Source organism: Calonectris borealis, chromosome 5, assembly GCF_964195595.1.
Source record: "Calonectris borealis chromosome 5, bCalBor7.hap1.2, whole genome shotgun sequence".
NCBI lineage: Eukaryota > Metazoa > Chordata > Aves > Procellariiformes > Procellariidae > Calonectris > Calonectris borealis.
The window spans coordinates 14,986,625-15,008,491 of record NC_134316.1 but is presented as its reverse complement, the minus strand read 5'-3'; the positions used below and the strand labels follow the sequence as shown (position 1 = coordinate 15,008,491).

Below are 21,867 nucleotides of genomic sequence, written 5' to 3'. Positions count from 1 at the left end.
CTGTTGGTAACTATGATGGATTTCTAGACCTGAAATATGGGGAGTTAGAAGTTGTGTCTCTCTTTAGTAAAGATGAGGCTAAGACACAAACAGACAGGATGAGTCTGGCATTCCAATTTCTCTATGTTCAAAAATGTTCAGACATTAAAAGTAATAATTTAAACCATTGGAATATGAGCAGAATAATATCTATGACAGGAAATTTTTTTCTAAAATAACTTTGGACCACTGCCTTATTTTCAAAAGTCATTTGGAAATGCAAGGCGTGTTAAAAATCAGTGGGTCTAAGAACTCAAGTTACCTCTAAAATGGGATTTAAACTCCCATTTCACTTAGGTATTTTGAAATGTCTAACAGGCTTGATTCATCAATGATCCTCCAACACATTCCTTTCATCTGAACATTATTACCATGTGAAACATGATTTTCTCCCTTTTTTGTATCTCTTAACATCTCCTTCCCTCTCCTCTTCTAATTCTGTAATTGTATCATTTCGTTCTGTCAGTCATTTGGGGGTATTTTGCAGGAATGGTGCTTTTCTCAGTGAAGCTGCATTATGTTACATCATTGCTGAGAATTCAAAGTATTCTGTGAGAAGTGCCTGGTTTCTGATTAGATTGCTGCAGCCACATCCTGAATAGAAACTACTATTGCTATCAATATCAATTTTCCCTTTTTTTTGCTGATAGTTCACATTGGGAATGTATCATATGAAGACTTTACTCCTTTGGCCTCCTTCTTCACTCCAAAAATTCTTCTCACCATCACATCATGGAGAGTTAAATGATGAGAGTTTGTTCTGGAGTGTTTCCATGTCTGCTTGGCTTTTGTAATTTATCTTGGTTTTTCTCATCTCTCCACATCTCACAGCAGTGGGAAGACCCATGCTCCATGATGAGTGAAGCCCCACATCCCCCAAACACACAGGTAGTTATACCCAGCTTTTCATATAAATTAATAAATATAGGGAGAGAAAGAATTATAAACATACCTCCCAGTGGTACTTTGGTACTGTGGAAACTTTGCATGCCCCAAATTAGTCTGGCTAGTCACTGAACTTTGCTTTATGATCTATTGGTTTCTAGTAAAAAACAGCATCTCAGGGATTTTAATAGTGTGTACTAGAATGTTATATGGACATTGCCCACATGCAATGGCTACTCCAATTGTGATTTCTAAAGGGGAAGCAAGAGGTCTTCATTTATCACTGTAATATCCATTTTAAATCAGCTTTGCTAAAGTAACTGGCAATCTTGAGGATATAGTGCTGTGGACTAAAATGAGCTCAGTTACGCTTGTCTGTTAATTAGGAGAAATTCAAATTAAATCAATTATTATACTCTAGCTTTCTACAAATACACTTGAAATTTGAATCTGAAGTCTGTATACATCTGAGATGGATACATAGTTTTTACACACTCACACACGTATAACTTGTTAGTCGTTGGACATCCATTCTTTATGCTTAAAACATTTTTGAAGAGCAATGTATATTTTTTGCATTATTGTAATTCCTAGCCAGTTTTTAGGAATCATTAAAACATGATTGTTTTCCTTCACGTCTTCATTAGGTTTGATGTCCTCTGATGATACCTATGACTTTTGCCATAATCAGCACTGGCACATGCCAAATCTACATGAAAATATGGAAGTGGTCTTCACTTGCACAGGAGGTATTTCACAGGTATCCTAACAGAATAAGAAACAAATAAAAGGAAACCTACGTCTAACTTTTGTGCAGAAAAAATAATCTGTAAATCAGTGAATTGCCTGTATAATGCAATGGGCTCCTGATTAGTATGGGAAATAGAAGCATTAGAACACTTTTTGGAACTAAGCTCACCCTCAAAGTACAGTCCAACCTAGCCCTGAAGCATGTGCCCGCTTTCAATAAATGTAGTACTTTATTGTTATATCCTATGATTAAACCCATGGGGAAATGGATAGTGACAAAACTGGATGAAGAATCTTTCCTTACCAGCCAATTTTTTTTCAATAGCTAGATATAAAACTATATTTAATTCTGTCCTGCATAAGGTCCTGTTTAGGAAATGTACTGAACGGAATAATCTTGCATTGGGAGTGGATGGGCAAAAGGAGTGAATAGGTCTTTTCCATCTCTAACCTGTGCGATCCCAGAGAACAGTTTGTCATCTGTCAGACAGTGAAATGCCTGTTGTCATTGAGTAGCTAAAGGTCAGTGTTTAGCTGAGCTAGGAGAATAACTCAGAGCAAATCAACTATTAGGCAAATGTTGCCCCTTTTTTGCTTACAAGTTGTCTGCAAATAGATCACAATTTTCTCAAATATATTCATTATTCAGAATTATTTCCTGAATGATTTTGGTATATAATTATTGGTCTGTTCACAAGCCTTTCATTTTGAGTGCTCAGTTTTCAAGCTGTTTTAATTGGACGTACAGATCACATGGTATCTTTCTGTCCTTTGATAGGGTAAATGGAACTCTTTGACTCCACTTTCTGGTGGAAACATCTCAATTATGGAGTTAGAGTTCAATAGCCACTGCTATTCTGTCATATGTTCTTATCATTTATGCAAATTTTTTGTATGTAAAACCACTAAACCAGATTCAATCCCATGGAATACTTATGCAAATCAGGAGTAAATCTATTGAATCCAAAGAAGTAATATGGTGTAGAATTACTGTGAGGAATAAGGCTTTTGAGAAATTAAATCACCTTTATAACACATTTCTTCATTATAATAATTACAATACTGACTTAAAGTACCTCTCGTTTCATACCAAAGTTTGAACTCCATTGGTTTCATTTGGATTTCACAAAGATTTTTCTAAACCTTTTTCCTTTCCTGATTATGACAGAGCTCTTCTTGGGTTACACAAGCATGTGTGAAACAGGAGTATCCAACCCGAGGATGCTGCAGAGAGACTTGTTTGGATTTAGTCGTTTGCAGCCTTGTTTGTGTGATTTCTCACAGTTCCTCTGTCAAAAGGGCCCGATCTTGCTTTTTCCCTCATGCCAAGGTGTGTGAGTAATCAGGGCTCTGACAGACAAGCTCTAGCAGATCCAACGGTGATGAATTAAGGCATTACCACTTCCAGGCAGTCCATGCTTCTCCTTGCTAGGCAGATACCACCTCCCCTAGCAGAGGCAGTGGACGGAAAGTCCCCTCATGCCTCCAAACCCACCCGGCCACAGGCCAGGATGCACAGCAGCGGCTGCTGCTGCTAAATCTTCAACCACCACATCAACATCTGCAAGGCTTGCAGCGCCTTTAAAGCTGACAAAATGACACAGCAGTGTAAAGCTCCACTAGAATGAAGCCATGTTTACGGGGTGTCAAAAATACCCCATTCAAATGCAAACTGTACAAAATTTAGAAGTAAAATGTAACAGCCTTTACAGCTCACTGCAGAAGGCATTCAAAATGAACATGGCATTTTGGGAATTACAGTGTGAACTATTGCCCAATATAATTGTCAGCGTCGGGTTCTGATTTCATTTTCACTGGTTTTTCATGAGTGCAACTTTTCAAAGACTGTAACTTTTATATCACTCTGAAGCCTTGATCCAACAAGGCACTTACACACATACCTAAATTTAGATTGTAGATTCAGGGGAGCCTGAGATCAGGAAGGGACCATCTGTAGGAGCTCTTCTGTACCACAAACCACTTAGCTTCCCCTCCTGACTTCTGACTTGAGCCAAATGCTTTAAAGTCCAGGAGCAGTTCCTTTGAAATGAATTTCAGTTACCCACCTGCTTTGAATCACAAGCCTGTTACATGGTTTGTTGGACCAGGGCCTCCAGGAAATCATACTCTGGTCTGCGACACTCCAAATCTTTCCTGAGCTTTTCAATAATGGTTTGAATAACAATTCTCTCATTTAAGATTTCTACGCATTTGCTAACAGGTTGGCTTGATAAAGAGTACCAGGACAGTGAACTGCCTGTAGCTGTCAGCTCTTATCCTCAAACTGCAAATTGTGCAAAATTCTGCCTTTAACTGTGCGTGCCTTTGTCCATAGCTGAAGAGGAGGAGCAGATGTTTAGCTAAAGTTACATTTTGGTGCTTCTCACATAGTAATACTCAGTCTGCGGCCCAAATTCAGCTCCTGGTTAAATCCCTAAGTGTTCCTATTTATGTTGGCATCCAAGAAGCAAAACACATTAACAAACTTAGGTGTATACAGCATGCAGTTAAGTTTATGGAGATGGAAAGAAACACAAGAGCAAAGCTCTTCTCACCGTCTTCAGTAAACTGCACTAATCACCTCAAACATAGCATAATTTCATATGAGAAATGTGACTGTTTCAAGCATTATTCTACCATTTTCTCTCAAGAAAATTTTCCTACTCAGGAAATACTTTATATTATATTTAAGTCCAAGGGACGTAAGCAGGACTTGAGTGCCTGCTTAGCATCACGCAGGTGCTCATCTGTCCTCCCCAAACAAGAATTATCTCGTGGTTGACTCCCACGAAAGCCAAAAGAGAATACTGCACAAGCTCTATCATCTGTACGAAAACTTGAACTCCTCACTCCCTTCTTTTTTCCCCTTCCCACCCCTCAATTTCAAAAAAACAGGAAAGACAAGATTTGGAGATCAAGTCAAATGTCCAATTTATTTTTATAACTTGAAACTGGAACAAACGTTGTTTTGAACGAGCGTACAAATGAAATGGTAGACACATGCTGAACTCAACATTGTGACAATAAGGGAAAAAAAAGAGGCCAAAAATCTTGTACAGAGAATAAAAGGAACAATAAATATTTCACTAAGCCATATTGAAATGACCTCCAGCCATCTCAACATTTTATCCATAATAAAAAAAAAAGTGCTCTCGTTTTTTAAACAGAGCACAAATACCAAGCAATAATAAATAGTTCCAAACTTGTAGTAAAAGACAAAACCTCCAAGTAAACAACAAAAGCTCATACAATAAGTAATAGAAAAAGGTAATAAAAATATTTTGCCTTGCCGGTACAAATGCAAACAACTTAAATCAACGTTACTTTGCTTTGCAGTTCTAAAATACAAAGAGCACCATAAAAATGAGTTTGCCTGTGATAAACAAAACCTTGGACTGTCTTTTACGTAGGACTGGGATGAAATGCTGATTTTTTGACCCTTTCCTTAAAAATCAGTATTTTTCTTTCTGAAACCAGGTTCTCGGACCTGTCCTGTTGCCAAGGGAGTCAACTGGAGTTTTGCTGTGGACTTCAAAGGCAGCAGGACTAGACACAATGGAAATAATAAATTCAACCTTAAAATAATAACAAAAAACTACTTAAATTTTAAAGAGAACTATGGCAGCATTCTAGCTATTTTATGTCTATGTTATATTGTGCTTATGGCCTAGTAAACTACAGTTCTTCTAAGCAAGAAGAAAAGGAGAGCCATTTCATTATCATTACAGTCTGCAGAAACACAACCCTTGTGCTTTTGGGTGACTTGTTAGTTTTAGTGATTTAAGTCACAAAATTCGACAACTGCTGGTGTTAGCTATCCTGGATGATTAAAAACAACAGGGAGAACGGAGCTCCTACGCAACTTACACTAAAATGAAAGGTAAAATTCTTTCTTAAATCAATGAATTGTGGACTGAAAATATGTGGTTAACGTCTGATCTTTGTTACACCGATGCATGTCCAAGGGATTCTGCTGAGTTCTGTGACATGGCTCTAGATTTATATGAACGCCAGAGATTTGAATTTTCACCAAAAAGTGAAAATGTGCCTTTAAGGGACCACATTCCAGCCTCAGCTACGCTGGAGTAATCCAGGACTAAGAGTGATGAATAATTCCTGATTTATATCAGTTTAATTGAGATCCAGAATTTGTCCAGAAGTCTTAAGGGTATGTTGTTCAAGCCAGGAAGACATATATCTATCTGTTCGGTAGCTAGACCAAATTCTCTCTGCTGTCACACCCATGCCTCTCCAATTGCTCCAGCAGTTCTGCACTGATGAAAGCAGCAGCAGAACTTGGCATGGCAATATTTTTTTTGTTGTTTGTGTTTTAGTTTTACCACCATTTCCTGCAAGAGCAGTGAGCATTTTCTCCCTCTCCCCTTCACTAGAGCATCAGTGCCTCCTCTGCCACCTGCCTTCCCCTCGACCCAAAAGGGAGAGAGCGTGAGAGAGAGAGAGAGAAAGAACAGCAAAGAGAGAAATCAAAAGGCACAGGATTTCATCCCAGTCCCTCAAACATTCAGAAATTTATGGAATGTACAATTAGGACTGAACAGCAGCAAAGCAGCTAATAACATGGACTGGCAAGACCTGTACATGGAGTAGGTCCTGTTCTGACAGGGAAGAGAGGGCTGTGCCTGGACCAATTTTATTTCAACCCGGTTACAGCTGTACCAACAGCAGCCCATTTTACCATTTTATGTCAAAGTGGATGCAACAGCTCTCACTGTTTGCTATAAAACGACTTTCTTCCAGAGGGCGGTGGCAGGGTGTGGGGAGCAGTGAGATGGGGGCAGCCGGGAGAGGGAAGATGTGTTGGACATCTTCTTGTTTGGAAGGGGGGAAAAAATCTCCTCTCTCTCTCTCGAATCTGCAGGGAAGCTGTGGGATGTCACCCCAGACACCTTTACGGGAACTGAATTTCATTTCACACGAATCGGCAATAACCATCCAGCCTGGTTCAACCATACCTGGTAAAACCTTGATGCAAGGGGTCCAGGCAACTTTGAAGTTATTTAGAGCCCTGTGGGAACAGCACTTTTTTGTAGGCCATTTCTGACAAAAAAAATATATATACAACTAAAATTATTTGTGAACAACAACAACAAAAAAATTAAAAATAAAAAAGCACTTAATTATTTTGTTTTGTTTCTTTTACTCAAAGGTCGTCTAACAACCCCCTTTTTTTCTGTACAATAAGGACTTCACATACAAATTTTTTTTTATTTTTGCAATATTTTATCCTGCCAAATTAAAAAAATATATTATGGCAGCCTGTTTGTTTGTTTTTATTTTTATTTCCAAATTCACTAACAAAAAGGTACATTAAATCCCTTTAAAAGGACAAGCGTACAGTTAAAAAATTACAAGCTTCAGTAAAAATACAGCAAGTGCCTACATCATATGAATCAACCAATATCAATATCCATTCCAGAAGGGGAAGGGAAGGGGGGAAGGGGAGAAAAAAAGAGAAAAATAGGTACAGGTCAGAAACGTGATTTTTTTTTTTCTGCAAAGCAATAACAATATTAAGCACTTTTTTCTACGTACTTTTTCTACGTGGTGTAGCAATCACCTTTTAATCCCCAAATACAAGATTCTATACATTTTTTGAAATAAAAATTCAACACCCAAGGCAGAAAAAAATTTACTAAAACTCAAGACTTTACAGTTACAGTGACAAGAACAAATTTATAGACCCACCATTTAAATTTTACTGCAACATTTTCAAGGAAAAAAGAAAAGGTTTTTTTTTTTTCTTTCTGGTTTTGTAAAATGCCCAGGCATTCTCCATTATTACAAATACTGGTCCACTTTTACAGTAATCAAGAAATTTTAATATATATAATATATACTAAAACCCCGTCACCAAAAGAAAACAATATACACATGGCCATTATGGCATTTTTTTTAATAACCTATTAAGCAAACTTTGAAAAAAAAAAGATTGCTCAAACACACATACACACAATTTCTTTTTTACCCTTGTATGTATTCAATACTGTAAACGTATTTTAAGACAGAGTGCACTAAATTTAACTTTTAAAAAAAATTAGCCGTTGTTCCTGAATTGTTTTTTTCTCATTCAATGATAACAACTTGTAATTTGTGTCATTTGAGTTTTAATTCAGCAGTAAATCATTTCCATTCCATTTCCTAAGCAGCGTTGTCCTGAAAAAAAAAAAAAGGCTGAGAATAATTCAGCTAATGGATGTCCGAAGTTGTGCTGGGTATACATCTTCATTTGATTGGGTCTTATGGCATTTTCATGTCCACTATCTTCAACCAGTAATTTTTTTTTTAAGTAAATGTGGCTCTTTTTTTCTAAAGAATGTACTTTTCTTGTTTTACTTTTTTTTTTTTAAAAGTCTTTTCATTTCACAAAAACGTTTTGCATTTGTCTCAAGAGACTCAAATAGGAAGATCAGTTTTCAAGGCACTCACGTCAAATTGAATGGCAGTAGAAAAACTGTCCAATAAATTATTTTTATTTATTTTTCTTTATAGTGCCAGTATTGTGAATGCCATGCTTAGCAACACTGACACTTAATCTCAGCTGTTCCCTTACAGTTTAACCCACCTTTGGGCCAAGTAGAAGAATATGATGTAATTTCTTGTTGAGAAGCCATTTTTCTCTTAACCACAAACAAAAGCTTTAAAGTGCGGGTCAACATAATTAAAATCTCTAACCATAATTGTCCACTGTTTGCTAATATCACTCGTAAAAGGCTTTAAAAAATTTGGAATTTGAAAGTAGAGCAGGTGCATTTTTCTTTTCTGTATTTTTTTCTGTCGTAATGCTTTTACCTGAATACAATTCCATTCTGTTCCTAAATAAGTCAAGGGGAAAACTCTTACCGACTTCAGTAGGAGCAGAATCTTGCCAAGACAGAGATCAACTCAATCAACTAGAATTTATTTTTCCCTTCCTTATAATAACATCATTGTACATCATATAAGATAGTTCTAATATTTCTATTCATAAACCAAATGCCTATGAGTTGAGGCTTTTCATTGAGAAATTGACACTTTCCCATCCTCTAGTAATTATTTTAACTACAGCAAATCTGGACTAAAGTAGATGTCCTGAACTCAAATTCATGATTTTGCGGTTTAAAAAGAAAAAAGATGGCATTTGGCTCCTCCAAGATTTGAAAAGAATATTCCAACACTGAAGATGAACTTTTACTGTCTCTGGGAAGAGTGGCAGGAGGGGGAGAGGGAGGGAAAGACACCCCAAAAAGTGACAAAATGGCACCATTATCTTGCCATAGTTTTTAACAACAAGAAGAAACTATCCGATAGTAATGCACAATTAATAATGTTTCTGGGTTTTGAATGTAGCTGCCTTCTGCACCTATGTTTTTTTTTTGTTGCCATAACTTCAGTGATGAAATCCATCTAGAAAAGGCCTCTGTCATCAGCGACATTGTCAGTGCTACATATTCGATCCAATTCCAAAAGAAAGTGCTAATTTTAAAGATTGTTATCCGCTGTACAATTTTGTTTTCCCTAATCTTCAAGGTTATTTAAGAAGAGGAAAGGAAAAAAAAGAAAAAAAAAAAGAAAGGAAAAAAGAAAGATTTCTGTTCAAATGCTGGCTTCTTCACAAGAAATTACACATGCTTAGCTTAAATTTCAACAAAGCAGCGGCCCAAAAATTATAATTTAAAAAGATATGTTTCTCCCCTACAATGCAAGTAATCTCAGGCTACGACTGGGTAAAATTAAAAAGGGATACCCAACAAAATTTTAAAAGAAATTTAAACAGAAAGAATAAAAAAAAGTACCTGCACATGCCAAAAAATTACAAAAACCCAATAAATACAGAAATTATTGCACAGTTAAAAGGCTCCACAATTTTTACTGCCTTAATCAACCCTCGGGTTTAATAGAACTTTGTAGACACAGGTTATATTTTAAGTGCCAAAGGCTGGCACCTACCATAGTTATGCTAAGTTATGTTTACGGAGGCAAGTTAGGTCATCTTTTCTCAGTTGGCAATAGTTAAACTGTACAAATAAAATGTTACCTAGACCCCTGAAATTTAACCTAGCGGGGGCGGGGGGGGGGGGGGGGCCTTAGCTTCTTTCTGCCTGCTCAATTTTGACGTCATTTGTCAGCAAATGTTCTCCATGCCACTTTTTCATGTGTTTCTCCAGGGTGCTGTAAACACTGAAGGGCATCTGGCAAATGTCGCAGCGGTAGACCTCCTTCCCTATCTGGCCATGCGTTTTCATATGGCGCGTCAGCTTACTGCTCTGGGCACATGCATAGTTGCAGAGCTCGCATTTGTAAGGCCGCTCTCCAGTGTGGCTCCGACGGTGCACCGTCAAATTGCTGCAGTTCTTAAAGACCTTGCCACAGTACTCACATGTATCGCTCCTGCGCCCTTCCTTCGAACTGGGTCGCCCGGGGCCGGGACCGCTGATGTGGGGGGTGCTGCCTCCGCTCGCCGTGCCGCTGCGCCCTGAGAGCCCCCCGTCCAGCATGTCCCCCGGCGGGGTGGAGAAACGCAGGCTCCCGTTCTCCGACGAGTGCTCGGAAGAGGTCGCGAAGGGGGATTGTCGGGAGTCTGTGAATCCGAGGAACGGATCCTTCATGAAGTGCCGCGATGCTGCGTACCCTACCAGCCACTGGGAGTAAACGTTTTCAGAAGGTATTATCGTTGCTGGTGGCAAGTCCAAATCTTTCTCTACCTTTATTCTTTTAGAGGAATTGTTTAAACTGGGGCTCGTGATAGGCGTCGGCTTGCGAGGGAACAAGTTTGGGAAGGGCTCACCCGGGCCAAAGTTTCTTCCGTTGACCGTCCCTTCCTCAGTGCGGTCCAGCTCTCCTACCACTGAGTCTTCGTCGCCTGGATCTCTCTGACAGAGGTCTCGAGGACACAAGTCTCGCTGGTCAGAAGACCTTTTCATGAAGCTACTCCTCTTCTGCTTTTCAGCTAGCATGTCGTTATATTGCTGGATGGCACCTAGACTTACATTCTCGATGACTTTTCCCAGGACGAGGGATTTCTCGTCCGGCAGCGACTTAGAGCCGTTTTCTCGGTTGCGACTCAGCTCCGAGTCCATACTGAAGCTCGACTCTGGCCGGCTCTCGTTTTCGAGCTCCTCTTCCTCCTCCTCCTCCTCTTCCTCTTCTTCATTGTCATGGCCCAGGGAAGGATCGCTCTCGTTCCTGAAATCTGCCTCACTGGATTTCAGTCCCTCTCCAGTGAGCTCGCTTGTGCCCGGCTCGGGGGAACTAGTGGTGGACAGTCCGTCGTCTGACCTGCCCGTCATGGAGCCAGCTTTATGCATATGCGTTTTCATGTGGCGTTTTAGCTTGCTGGCCTGGGAGCAAGCATGGTCACAGAGCTGACACTTGTAGGGCTTTTCTCCTGTGTGACTGCGCCGGTGCACGATAAGGTTACTCTGGAACTTAAATGTTTTCCCACAAAATTCACAGGACTTGCTCTTGGCCTGAGGCTGGGGAGGCGTAGTGCTGCTGGGGGGCATGGGGGGCAGTGGCGGGGTGCTCAAAAAAGGTGACTTGGGACTCGGCTGGAAAGGATTCAACAGGCGATGCATAGGGTTGGTGCGACTGGGCGAGACTGGCGGAGGGGTGGAACTGTTTCCTGCCAGCTCTCGAAGCCTTCTGGAGAAATCCATCGCTGGGGACTCAATTGCCATGGGGTTTAAACGCATAACTCTGTCAAAGGCACTGGGATGCTGGGCAACTAACCCCATTTCTTCGGCACTAAGGCGATGTGGATCCAGATGATGACGAGGCGGTGGGCTGAACAGCGGAGGCGTGTTTGGGAGCCGACCCTCACCAAAGCCAGGGTGTTCGCGCAAGATGGGTCCTGTCATCCGCAAAAGATTGAAAGGGTTGTTGTCTCCAAGGAAATTCATCAGCGGGGACTGTGCAACAGTCTCCGGTCCCAGAGGAGGAGGGATGGTGATGCGTGGAGTAAGGGAACTGTTTGAAGGGCTTGTTTCCAGGTAGATGCGGAATCCATGTGTGTTCTGGGCGTGCTGAAGCAAGAACCAAGCGCTATTAAAAGGCTGCTTGCATGTTGTGCAAATATAGCTTGAAGGCTCATCTTTACCTATAAAAGAAAAACAGAAAGAACACTCAAAAAATAATACAGCGGAGAACATTTAAATACAGTTGGCATGCGCTTTATTTTGCTAGCACATTTCCTCCTTGGCATTTCTGAAAGAAGGACTTAATTGCAATGTATTGACTGATATAAATTGTTGAACAGCACATTTACTCACCACACTTATTCACTTAACATGTATGACAAATATCACACATACGCATTGGTGCTATATACATTAATATCCTCTAACTTGCAAATAAAACCTTCCTTTATGACGCATAAGGATCCAAATCCTCTCACGTGTTTATTCCACAAAAAGGAATTTGTTTCAAGGGATTTATGACTACAGCCGAAAACCAAGGAAAATGCAGTGTGGTAGGTTTTACAAGGCACCTGCAAGGAGCTTCAGTGTCATTTTCACTCTTTCATTTTATATTTTTATATACTTCATGCAGCAGTCCCCTGAGATCTCACTGAATTTAATTTATACATGCTTCAGTCATGCCAGCACTTCCATTTTTAAAATACTATGTAGGTATTTAGCTGCACAAGTCCTATTCAAGTCAACAGGAGCTTGGAAAACGTACCATTGCATAAACCACTTTGACATTCTTTTTGCCAAAACACCAAGAAGCCACTCAAATGAAACATCCGGTAATCAAAGCCGACAGCACAGTTGCAATTAACAGTAACAAATGTCGGGCCGTGCTTGAACTGGGTCCCAAGAATTTCTGAGCCTGAGCCTGCCCTCCAATGCAGAAACGCTCACCAGAGCCAAAAACATTGTTCTGTTTGCCTTTCTAGCCTCTTTGAACGGCTGCATAAAGGTGGAAAGCATTCCTTTAACCTTGATTCAGCTTTACATAAAGGACAGGTGTGGACAAGTCTGCACCACAGTCGTAATTTTGCTAGCTAGAAAATTCCAGTCCTGGGCACAATATAAACTATGTGCTATCTTCAAAAAGCATTTCTCTCCCCCCGCCTTTTTCAATGCCTCTGCGAGACTCTGATAAATTCATAAATATGTGTCAACTTGAAAATCATGATCCAGGATTTGTTTTGTTGTTGTTTTTTTTAAATGAGGGGGAGGTTTCCTGAAAAAACAACTACCCATTTTGGAAAATCTAAAATTAATTTCTTGCTTGTTTGTTTGTTTATGAAAGCACATATTTTGGCTAGCGATGGCCTCGCTGCACCTCAAGGCACTAAACTTCCTGAAAGTTCAAAGCCTGAACCAAGCCTCCCGCCTGACCCGTACCTGCATAACGACCCGAATGAAGCCTGATCCCAGCCCCTCTGCAGGAGCTCAGATCCGAAGCTGAACCACACAACCCCTTTCCAGACGGGGGGACTGCAATTCACGAAAGCTTGTTGCTTGAGCTTGAAAATGGAAGAGTTTATAAGGTGAACAGAACCGTATTATCGAAACTACCTCTGTAAAGAGGAATGACTCATAGCAGTCAAAAAAAAAAAAATTAAACTCGGGCACACCAGGCGAAGCAGGATTGCTGCTGACTGAATTCCCCTCTTCTGGCTGTTGCAGGAACGGCTGCTGCTAACAAAACCTACAAAACCTTAGACAAGGAGGCTAGAAGATTATCTGCCTACCTATCAGCCTGTCAGTCTATCTAATCTTATCACCCAATGAACATCCATAAAAGTGTAAAGGAAAAAGCATCTATCAGATTGAGACTTATTTACAAAGGTAGGTGATAAATGTGGTGCAGCTCCTCACGCTCCTATTGATTTAGTAGGGCTATTGCTGTGGATAGCAGCTTCAGAGCCCGATTTCGGAGAAGCCAGCTCTCCACAGCCAAGAAAAAATGTGCACAACACGGCGGGCGTTTCTGCCTGGCTGAGGCGGCCCCTGTGCCCCAGCCCTGCACGCTGCGTCGTATGGGACAGACCCAGTTGCTTTGATTAATCTCTAACAACCACTATTGGAAAAAACACAAGTCTGGGAGCTGTACTCGGCTTGGAAAAAGTGCCCGTAACTGCTATTGACATTAATGAAAGCCACATACAAACACGGAAAGGAACTGATACATTATCCCTTAAAAATATACTCAGCACTGAGGCAGTTAGGGAGTTTTATGTCAGCTCTGCAGCCAAAGCAACAGTAAATGCTCCCATTATTACTTCAAATATTTAAATTTCTGTTTCTTACAGAAATATGATGAAAATGTCTAGACCTTTAACTTTTCTTGCACGGCAACATGTGTAGTATAAAAAGTGACAGAAATCACTGAAGCAGACTAAAGTATATAACATACTCTGTCAAAAGCTTTTTTTAACAATATGTTTTACCTCAGCTCACCCTAGAATAGATTTTAATAAAGCCCCTTCTGAAGTGTGATCTAATAGCAAATGAAGTGCAGCATCTTACAAGGTCATATATCTTCAAATTAGAGAGTGCTCTGCACCCTTCACCTTCATTTTATCCACTCCAATTAATCGATTTATTACCCACAGCTGTTTGATTCTTTCATTTTTAAAGTCACAGCATGCATTCTTTTTTGTTGTGGGGGTTTTTTCTTTAAAAAAATAAAGTGTGTGAGTCTGTGTGTGTGTGCATGCATTCTCCTTGCTTAGCTCAAAAGCTGACAGGAGGAAGAAAGCAGCTGTGTATTGGACGACGACAACAACAGCAACACGTTTACTTCAGCAAAGGCGCATACGTAAGGAGAAAAATTCCTGAGCAGGCTGAGGATCAAGGCCAATCTAAAACCGAAATGGCTGATTAAAAAAATTACCCTCAAAATGGCAGCTGGCTGGATGCTTGCTACTACATGTTACATGGAACTGAGATGTTTTGTTTTGTTTTGTTTTGTTCTCCAAAACTTCACCTCTGTGAAATTCAAGTGAGGAAAGTAAATCCCCCTCCTTTTTAGTTTTCTTTCAAACAGAGCAAATTAGTGCTATTAGTGATCTAAGATTTACAAGCTATCAGTCATAAAATGGTCTTCTCTTCCTTTTTGTTTTGTTTAGCTTTTATGCTCCTTAACACTCCTCTTCAGGAGACCCCAACACGATGGCAAAATTGACTGCAGGCTACCTGGCTACCAATCTCTGAGTGCTTCATGAGTGTTCGTGTCTGCATGCCTATGTATATATATATTTTAACTATCAGAAGCCTCAAAGACTCTCCCCAGACTCCCTGTTTAAAAAAAAATGAAAAAAATAAAATAAAATGTTCATTTCCATATTATCACTTCATGGTTATCTTGCCTAGAAGTTGCCCCAAGCAGTGTAGATGCTCACTTTTAAGAACAGAACAATGTCAAAAAGTCTTTGAAGATCCACTCCGAACATTTTTATATTCAAAAACTTGCTAAATATTTTAAACATGCCCAGAAACAGCCACGTATTGCTCAAGAATGATCCTTATATTTAATAATGCAGTGCACCTACACTATAAAACTCTTTGTTATAAGGCTACTTTTGATATATGGCTATCTTAATCCCTTGCCACCTGCACTGAAGTCTGTCTAAATACCCACTTTATGACAACTAGCTATATAGGCTCTGCCATATGCAGTCTTTATCACTTTAGCATGTGCTTGACTTTGAGCATGTGAGTAATCAACATCAGTGAAACTTAAGCATAGGCTGAAGTGCTCTGTTGGATAGTGATGAAATTATTCATGTGCTTAGAGTTAAGCACAAGCCAAGTCTTCATTAATACTGTTCCAGGAATTGCACATGGATTCAAACCTACAGTCTGTAACTAGGCATGATTTTGGGGGCTGATGGCTCAAGTATATTTTTTTATCTTTACATTCGTTGGTAAATACGATGTATGTACTGAGATGAGACATCCAGGCCACAAGCCCTGAGCAATCAATAGTAGTTCCAAGGTTGCACTAAAGCCAAACAAACACTGCCACTGGAGTTCAGACATGAGACAGGTGTGTAGGACTGGATCCTACTGAGATGCAGGTGTATACGTTCAGAAATATTGATTTGAAGGCTAGGAAGGACCAGGAAATTAAAGAATGAGAGGGCTGGGATAAACCTTAAGGGTTGCCCTTGTCCAATTCCTGACCCAAGGGATGTTCATATCCGTGCATCTATTCATATCTATGGCAGATGCTCCATTATCCCACTTCAAAGGTCACCCGGATAGAGAGTCTACAACCTTCCCAAAGTCCTCCTCATTCCTTCTCTCCTTTACCATCATGAAGGTTCCCCAAATGCCTAATCTAAATCTTTCTTCCTGCAATTTAAGATCATAATATTTTGTCCTACCTACATGTACACGAAAAACACAGGAAACAATTTAGTCTGCACCTCACATACAGATATCATGCAGCCCAGTGATTTGCAGTTGAACCACTTCATGTCTTTTAGCACCCCCTTCTCCTAACTTGATTTGGAAATGCTAAGGGAGAGAGAATTCACTCTGTATTGGAGTAATCTGTGGCGATGGTTGACTGTCTTCAGTATTAAAAAAACTGTTTTCTTTCTGATTCAAATTGCTGAGTTCAACTGCCAACCATTAGATCTTGTTAAGTTTTTATCTGGTAGATTAAAAATCTCTCTAGTATCTTCTCCCTAAGCAGGTAATTACAAACTATGAACTTATTGAACACTCCAGCCTTTTCTCTGCATTGTGACAAAAGATGGTCTTTTCCAGAAATATTAAAATGTGTTCTCTCCATTACTGCATGACAGATTATGTTCCGTTCAAAATGTCAAAGCAATAATGAGCTTTTTTCTCTTCCATGAACAGCAAAAAACAAAGCTAAATTCAGATCCTGCCTCCCAGATTCTGCCCTTACAGGGGACAGTGAGAAAAGGCAGGTCAGTTTGCCCAGCCCAGAACAAGAGTAGCCTGGGTCTGTGGACATTCGTCCCACTGCACCAGGCAGCCTGAATCCCCTGACTTATCTGTCCTCTGCAGTCTGACTTGTATCATTTAGTGATACGCAGATCTTCCTTGCCCAGTTGGTACATGACTTTCTATATAGCCTGAATGCTGAGCGCCTTTGCCCTGGAGATAAATTTCCCTCAAAATATCCGCAGTTATTCTGGATGCCATCAAACAATAAACAGTGTGAGATAAGAACTGTTGAGAACTTATTATTTTCTGCTGGGCTACAGTGACATCCAGTGCCTTACGAATCCTCCCCTCAGCATGCCTGAATAATTCCATTAGCTGTAACAGAGAACAAACTCCCCCCATCTTTAATCACCCACCCATAACCCCTGCCGGGACTGCGGTGAGGACCTGCAGTCAGGTCCATATAACCACTGCCATTCTTTACCTCTAGCAATACTTTCCAGATAATGTTTCTGGTTCTCTTTACAAAGTTACAACAGAAGCAATAAAAATGTTAAGGAATTTTAATGCTGCTTTACTGCACCTTTAGAAGTTCAGGAAAAGTAGAAACTTGCAAGCTTTAAAGAAAGGACACCTTTTATTGTAGCACTCAGGAACAGACATGTATCAGGTTCCTACAATCTTTCCACCAATGTTACTCTCTTCTTCACCACTCGATTTTTAATGAGCATTTAAATAATTACTTCTTGTTATTATGATGGTTACTCTAATAATACCAATAAAGGTAGCGTGGATGCTCCATAAAAAATACACCTTTAATTGAATTATTATTAAATTAAAATGCCATAATTGAGAACACTAGTTTAACAAGTCTCCTTATAAGACCAGCTGACATTAAAGAGAAAGGCATTAAATACTGGAAAGATTTAGTGTTTCATAATGAAGAAAATATATGGTTATATGTGGTTCGACAGGTCACCTAGACAAGGGCCAAATATTTTCCAGGTGTCTGCAGTGTGGAACTGCAGTGTGAATTATATCGGTTCATACCTGATGCTTGATTGGGTATGCAAAAATATCTCTAATATAGGTATTTCTGCTGAAGAGGTTTTATAAGCCATGTTCCACTCTAAATTATCTAAGTTAGCAAGAACATTTACTTACATATGTTTATGATTGAATAAACATATGCTGAGCACACCCAATATCAAGAGTTTTACCCTCCCTGCACTCCCTGGGGTGTTTGGAAGTGTTGCTACCTCCATTTCAGAGGGACTGATAATCTCAAAAAAAAGGACAGAAGTGTGAAGCAGGGTCCAAGCCTGGGTGAGGATCACCACTGCCAGACCAATGCCAGTCACTAGTTTTAAACACCAAATGCAATGGAACCATTTCTCTTTATAACTCTCTTCATTTTAATTTTGGTTTGATGGCAACACAAGCTTAAGATGTAAAACAAGCGCAATTCCTCTATCCATTCCCAGAGCTAACACAGTGCATCCATCCCCTGCCTTGTCCAAAGAAAGGGCTCAAGACAGTCTTGCAGCACATCCTGCTGAGGGTGACGGGGACTATCAGCAACAATTCGTAAAGTAAGCATCAACTGCCAACTAAAGTTGGTGGTTTATGACTTAGCAAGACACCTGCAGTCTCACAACCTAAGCATCTCCAATTCTCCACTCAGATAAACAGCCACTCTCTTGTAAAGCTCAGACGACCTGAAGTGCATCTCAGTCAAGAAGAGGAGATGAAGGTTTAGGTGCAAGAGCCCAAGCATGAGGGGCCACAGAGCCTGTCGTCATCTGGAAATGGAGAATCTCAGGGTGAGGTCGGTGAAAAGAAAGAATGTGACAGGGAAACAAAAAGGAAATGTTTTTAAGAGGTGGATGGAAAAATAAAGGTGTCTGAAGAAAGGAGGAGAAGTAACCAAGAAGTGTTACTTCTCAGTAACAGAATTCTGTTTTCTCCCATACTAGGCCCTGTTCTCTTTTTCTGCTTTGCCTCTTGAGTAGCCTATCTCCTTCAGTGCCATCTTCAAACAGAAGAAAAATCACGACTTCATGCAATATTCTTCTCCCACACACTGTCTGAATGTTTTACAGCTTTCCCTATCCTGTTTCTACCTTGACTAGTGAGACTGCAAGTTCTCTGTAGAGATTATGCAAGAAGCTTTATGCCAAGAGAACCTACAAACCCCACAAGACCCTCTCTTTCCCAGCACTGATTTTAATTAGCGATGTGAATATTCTCAAAAGCATTTTCTACCTGTTGAAAAAGATCTACAATAGCACTGGTTGACACCAATATTAAAATATATTAATATTACACTACTATTAGTAATGTACTATTAATTCTTTCTATGCTAAAGCCAACTGCCAAACTCTGTCTTTGGTGGATTAAATGCTGCCCCACTTTTGGGAGACTATTTTATTTTCTGAAGCCATTTGTGCTTTTCAGTGGTGTCCTTTTTTATTAGGCAGGACTGCAAATTGTCTGTGTATTATTATTTATTTTTTTATTAATAATAAATATCTTTCTTGTCAAATGAACTATTTTATCATACAAGTGGAAAAACAAACAGATTAATTACCAATCACATTGTCGAGAAGTCAGACTGTCATGCTGTCTGTCTACAGCCAATCCTTCCATAATTCCAAGAACAAAGAGCATGAAACCTTGAAAGACTTAGAGATATCAACCTGATACCTTAAAATCATACTCTTAACCAAACTCTGATTTGAATTATCCTGCTATGAATTCAAAGTAGCTCCAATGACTACCATTACAGACTTCGAATTTTTCCAGATAGGCTATACCAGGTTATCACAAACAAGGATCTTAACTGGGCTTATATGAATATACCAAGTTGTGATTTTTTTTTCATTAAACTTTCCCCAGAAGCATTTTACATGTCCTCTCTGGCATTTATACTTACAAAAAAGGAGGAGACTGCAGGCAGACTACAGCCATGCATAACACAAACAGATGCTTCCTGCTTCTTAATGGACACAGGCGACCTTTGGCTGAAGATGCAGCTTGTGTTCAATAGTCCCATTTTCTGTGAGACTTAATCATACCTCAGATCTGTACTGCCAGATTCACATAAATGAGCCAAATGCACAGCTCAGTTTAATTTCTAGTGCATTACAAAATGGCAATATTATATTTTTAGGTATAAAATGTCAATAGTCATTTTGGGCAACTTCCTTCTGGATGTCAAATTTCTCATTCCTTAAAAGAGCTTGTGGCTTACTGGAAGTTAATGTTCAGCCTACAGAAGTATAAGAAGTGCTTTTACTTAGTGCAGAAAAAGAAAGAAAAATGCATAGCAAAAAATTGGAACTCACGACACAGGGATTTTGACCCAGAAGCACTATTAAAATGGAAGGTAAAAACCGTGTTTGTCACCTCCGAACACCTTCTTCTAATTGGTGTTAAATTCTAAAATGCAAAGGCAATTTATAAAGCAGAGAAAGGAAGAAGTGTGAAAAGTAAGGAGCAAACAGGAAAATCAATATTAAAAGATCAATAGTGAATGAGTTAACTTTTAAATTAGCCCTTTGTGATACAACAGTTTCAAGTAACTCCACCTTTAGCATCTAAACAGCTTCGTGTCTTTTAGTTAGTTTCTCTGAACCTAAGACATCAGCTAGCAGACTGAAAGGATGCTTTACAAACCTGCTGTATAAAATAGTGAAAACTATCAGTGAAAATGGGGAATGTAATACGGGGTGGAAATGCACCCACTCATGAGATAAAAAGACCATAGGTCTACCCATGGCTGGTGGTTCAAAATATCATTTACAGTATTCATGAAAAACCCTTGTACTGCTCAAGGACACTTTTAGGCCTTTTCTTTGCATAAGGTATTCAAATGCATTTGAAATAACGTCAGTCTTTTCTACAACATATGAAATATGCCAGCAGCTTCCCTTTAAATCGGTTTCCTGTAAGTAGTTTTGTTTGAAAACTGGCAAGTGCTGGGTTTTTTTTTTCCTACAGACTTCTCTAAGGTGCCATTTTCTCATCTTACAAGCAAGAATTCTCAGTAATCTGAACAGGAACTTAAAGGAGGATACATAAAGGAAATTGTCCATGGCATATAATGGAAAAATAAAGAGTAAATTAGGAAACAATAAAAAAAGCCAAAGGGTGAAACCAAATTTTCCTGTTTTTTTCCCCAGGAGTACTTCAGTCTGTTTTACTACAACTATTTCTTAAGGGTATTAGGTGCCTATTCATAGTTAGTAAATGAAATAGCATTTTTGTTTTAATTCATTGCTTCTTTAACAAATGCTAACTCCCATCTCTGCTTCTTTAAATCCACAAAATATCCACGTTCAATCCTAAGAAGTATTATAAAGGCTGTAAATCTTGTTTTAATGGAATGTACATTTAGCTATGAGGAGATAATTGACGTTATGGAGGGCCTAGATGCTGAATTATATAGGTTATCTAATACAAAGGGGACTCATTACCGAAGCACTACAAACAAGTAGTAATATATGTATATTGTTCTGAGTGGCGTTATAGCAAAAGTGTTCGGGTCTGCAGGGATTTATAAAACACAAGAAAACAGCAGACATGCACTTGTAAATTTGTCTCATTTGTCTCTGAAGTTAAAGGTTATTCCCTTGATCTGAATTTGTAATAAAAACATGCTAGACTAAGGTTTGTAGAGAATGTTTGAATATGTAAATTGTGTATAATGATAGGCAATTATAGGGTAAAAACTGGACCTTATGAATGTTACAGAATTGCATGGAGCATCAAAGTATTTTCCTTCAGATGAAATATTTATCTTTTATGCATGTTATAAGCACTTTTTCAAAGGTATTCAGCAACCTATTTGAGTGGAGAGTTGACAAAAATCAAACCATTACAACCGACTAAGACTGTGGGCTTATGCACAGGAGAAGCCACAGCTTTTTACAGAATATACATAATAAATCTCTTGAACTAATGGTTCCGGAGATGGATCCTCAAGGACAAGTTCCACTGATTTTCACTCCCTTAGATGAAAGCTGGTCAGATTTTTCTGAATTTTTTTTAAGAAGGTGTGGGGGTGGAAGTGCGGGGAGGGAGACTGGGGAGAATAACTAGGTAAGAATGTGAATTTTCTTGGACTGATTCAATGAAGCTCCATTTCCCCTTCAGTTCGTTGGCTGCTGTTTTCAGGGAATAATATAAAATAAAAAAAAGAAAGGATGCTGCATCAAGATAGAAAGAAGTAAAGCCGGGAGATGATACTGTAGTTTATGCTACTGAAGATAAGGTTTTCTCCTTCTCTGAGCACGACAGTCTGTTCAGGTTAACC

At 39.4% G+C, this 21,867-nt stretch overlaps 1 protein-coding gene across 5 annotated transcripts in view; it reads right to left on the bottom strand.

Moving 5' to 3' along the window:
* Positions 1 to 4,588: 4,588 nt before the first annotated feature.
* The window catches only part of BCL11B (BCL11 transcription factor B), a 96,059-nt gene continuing 78,780 nt past the window's right edge, over positions 4,589 to 21,867 (bottom strand). For all 5 annotated transcript variants that reach the window (XM_075151122.1, XM_075151124.1, XM_075151123.1 and 2 more), the window contains one exon: positions 4,589 to 11,770. In XM_075151122.1, the coding sequence (XP_075007223.1) occupies positions 9,759 to 11,770 (2,012 nt within the window). In that variant the 3' untranslated portion in view covers positions 4,589 to 9,758. The remainder of the gene's footprint in view (positions 11,771 to 21,867) is intronic.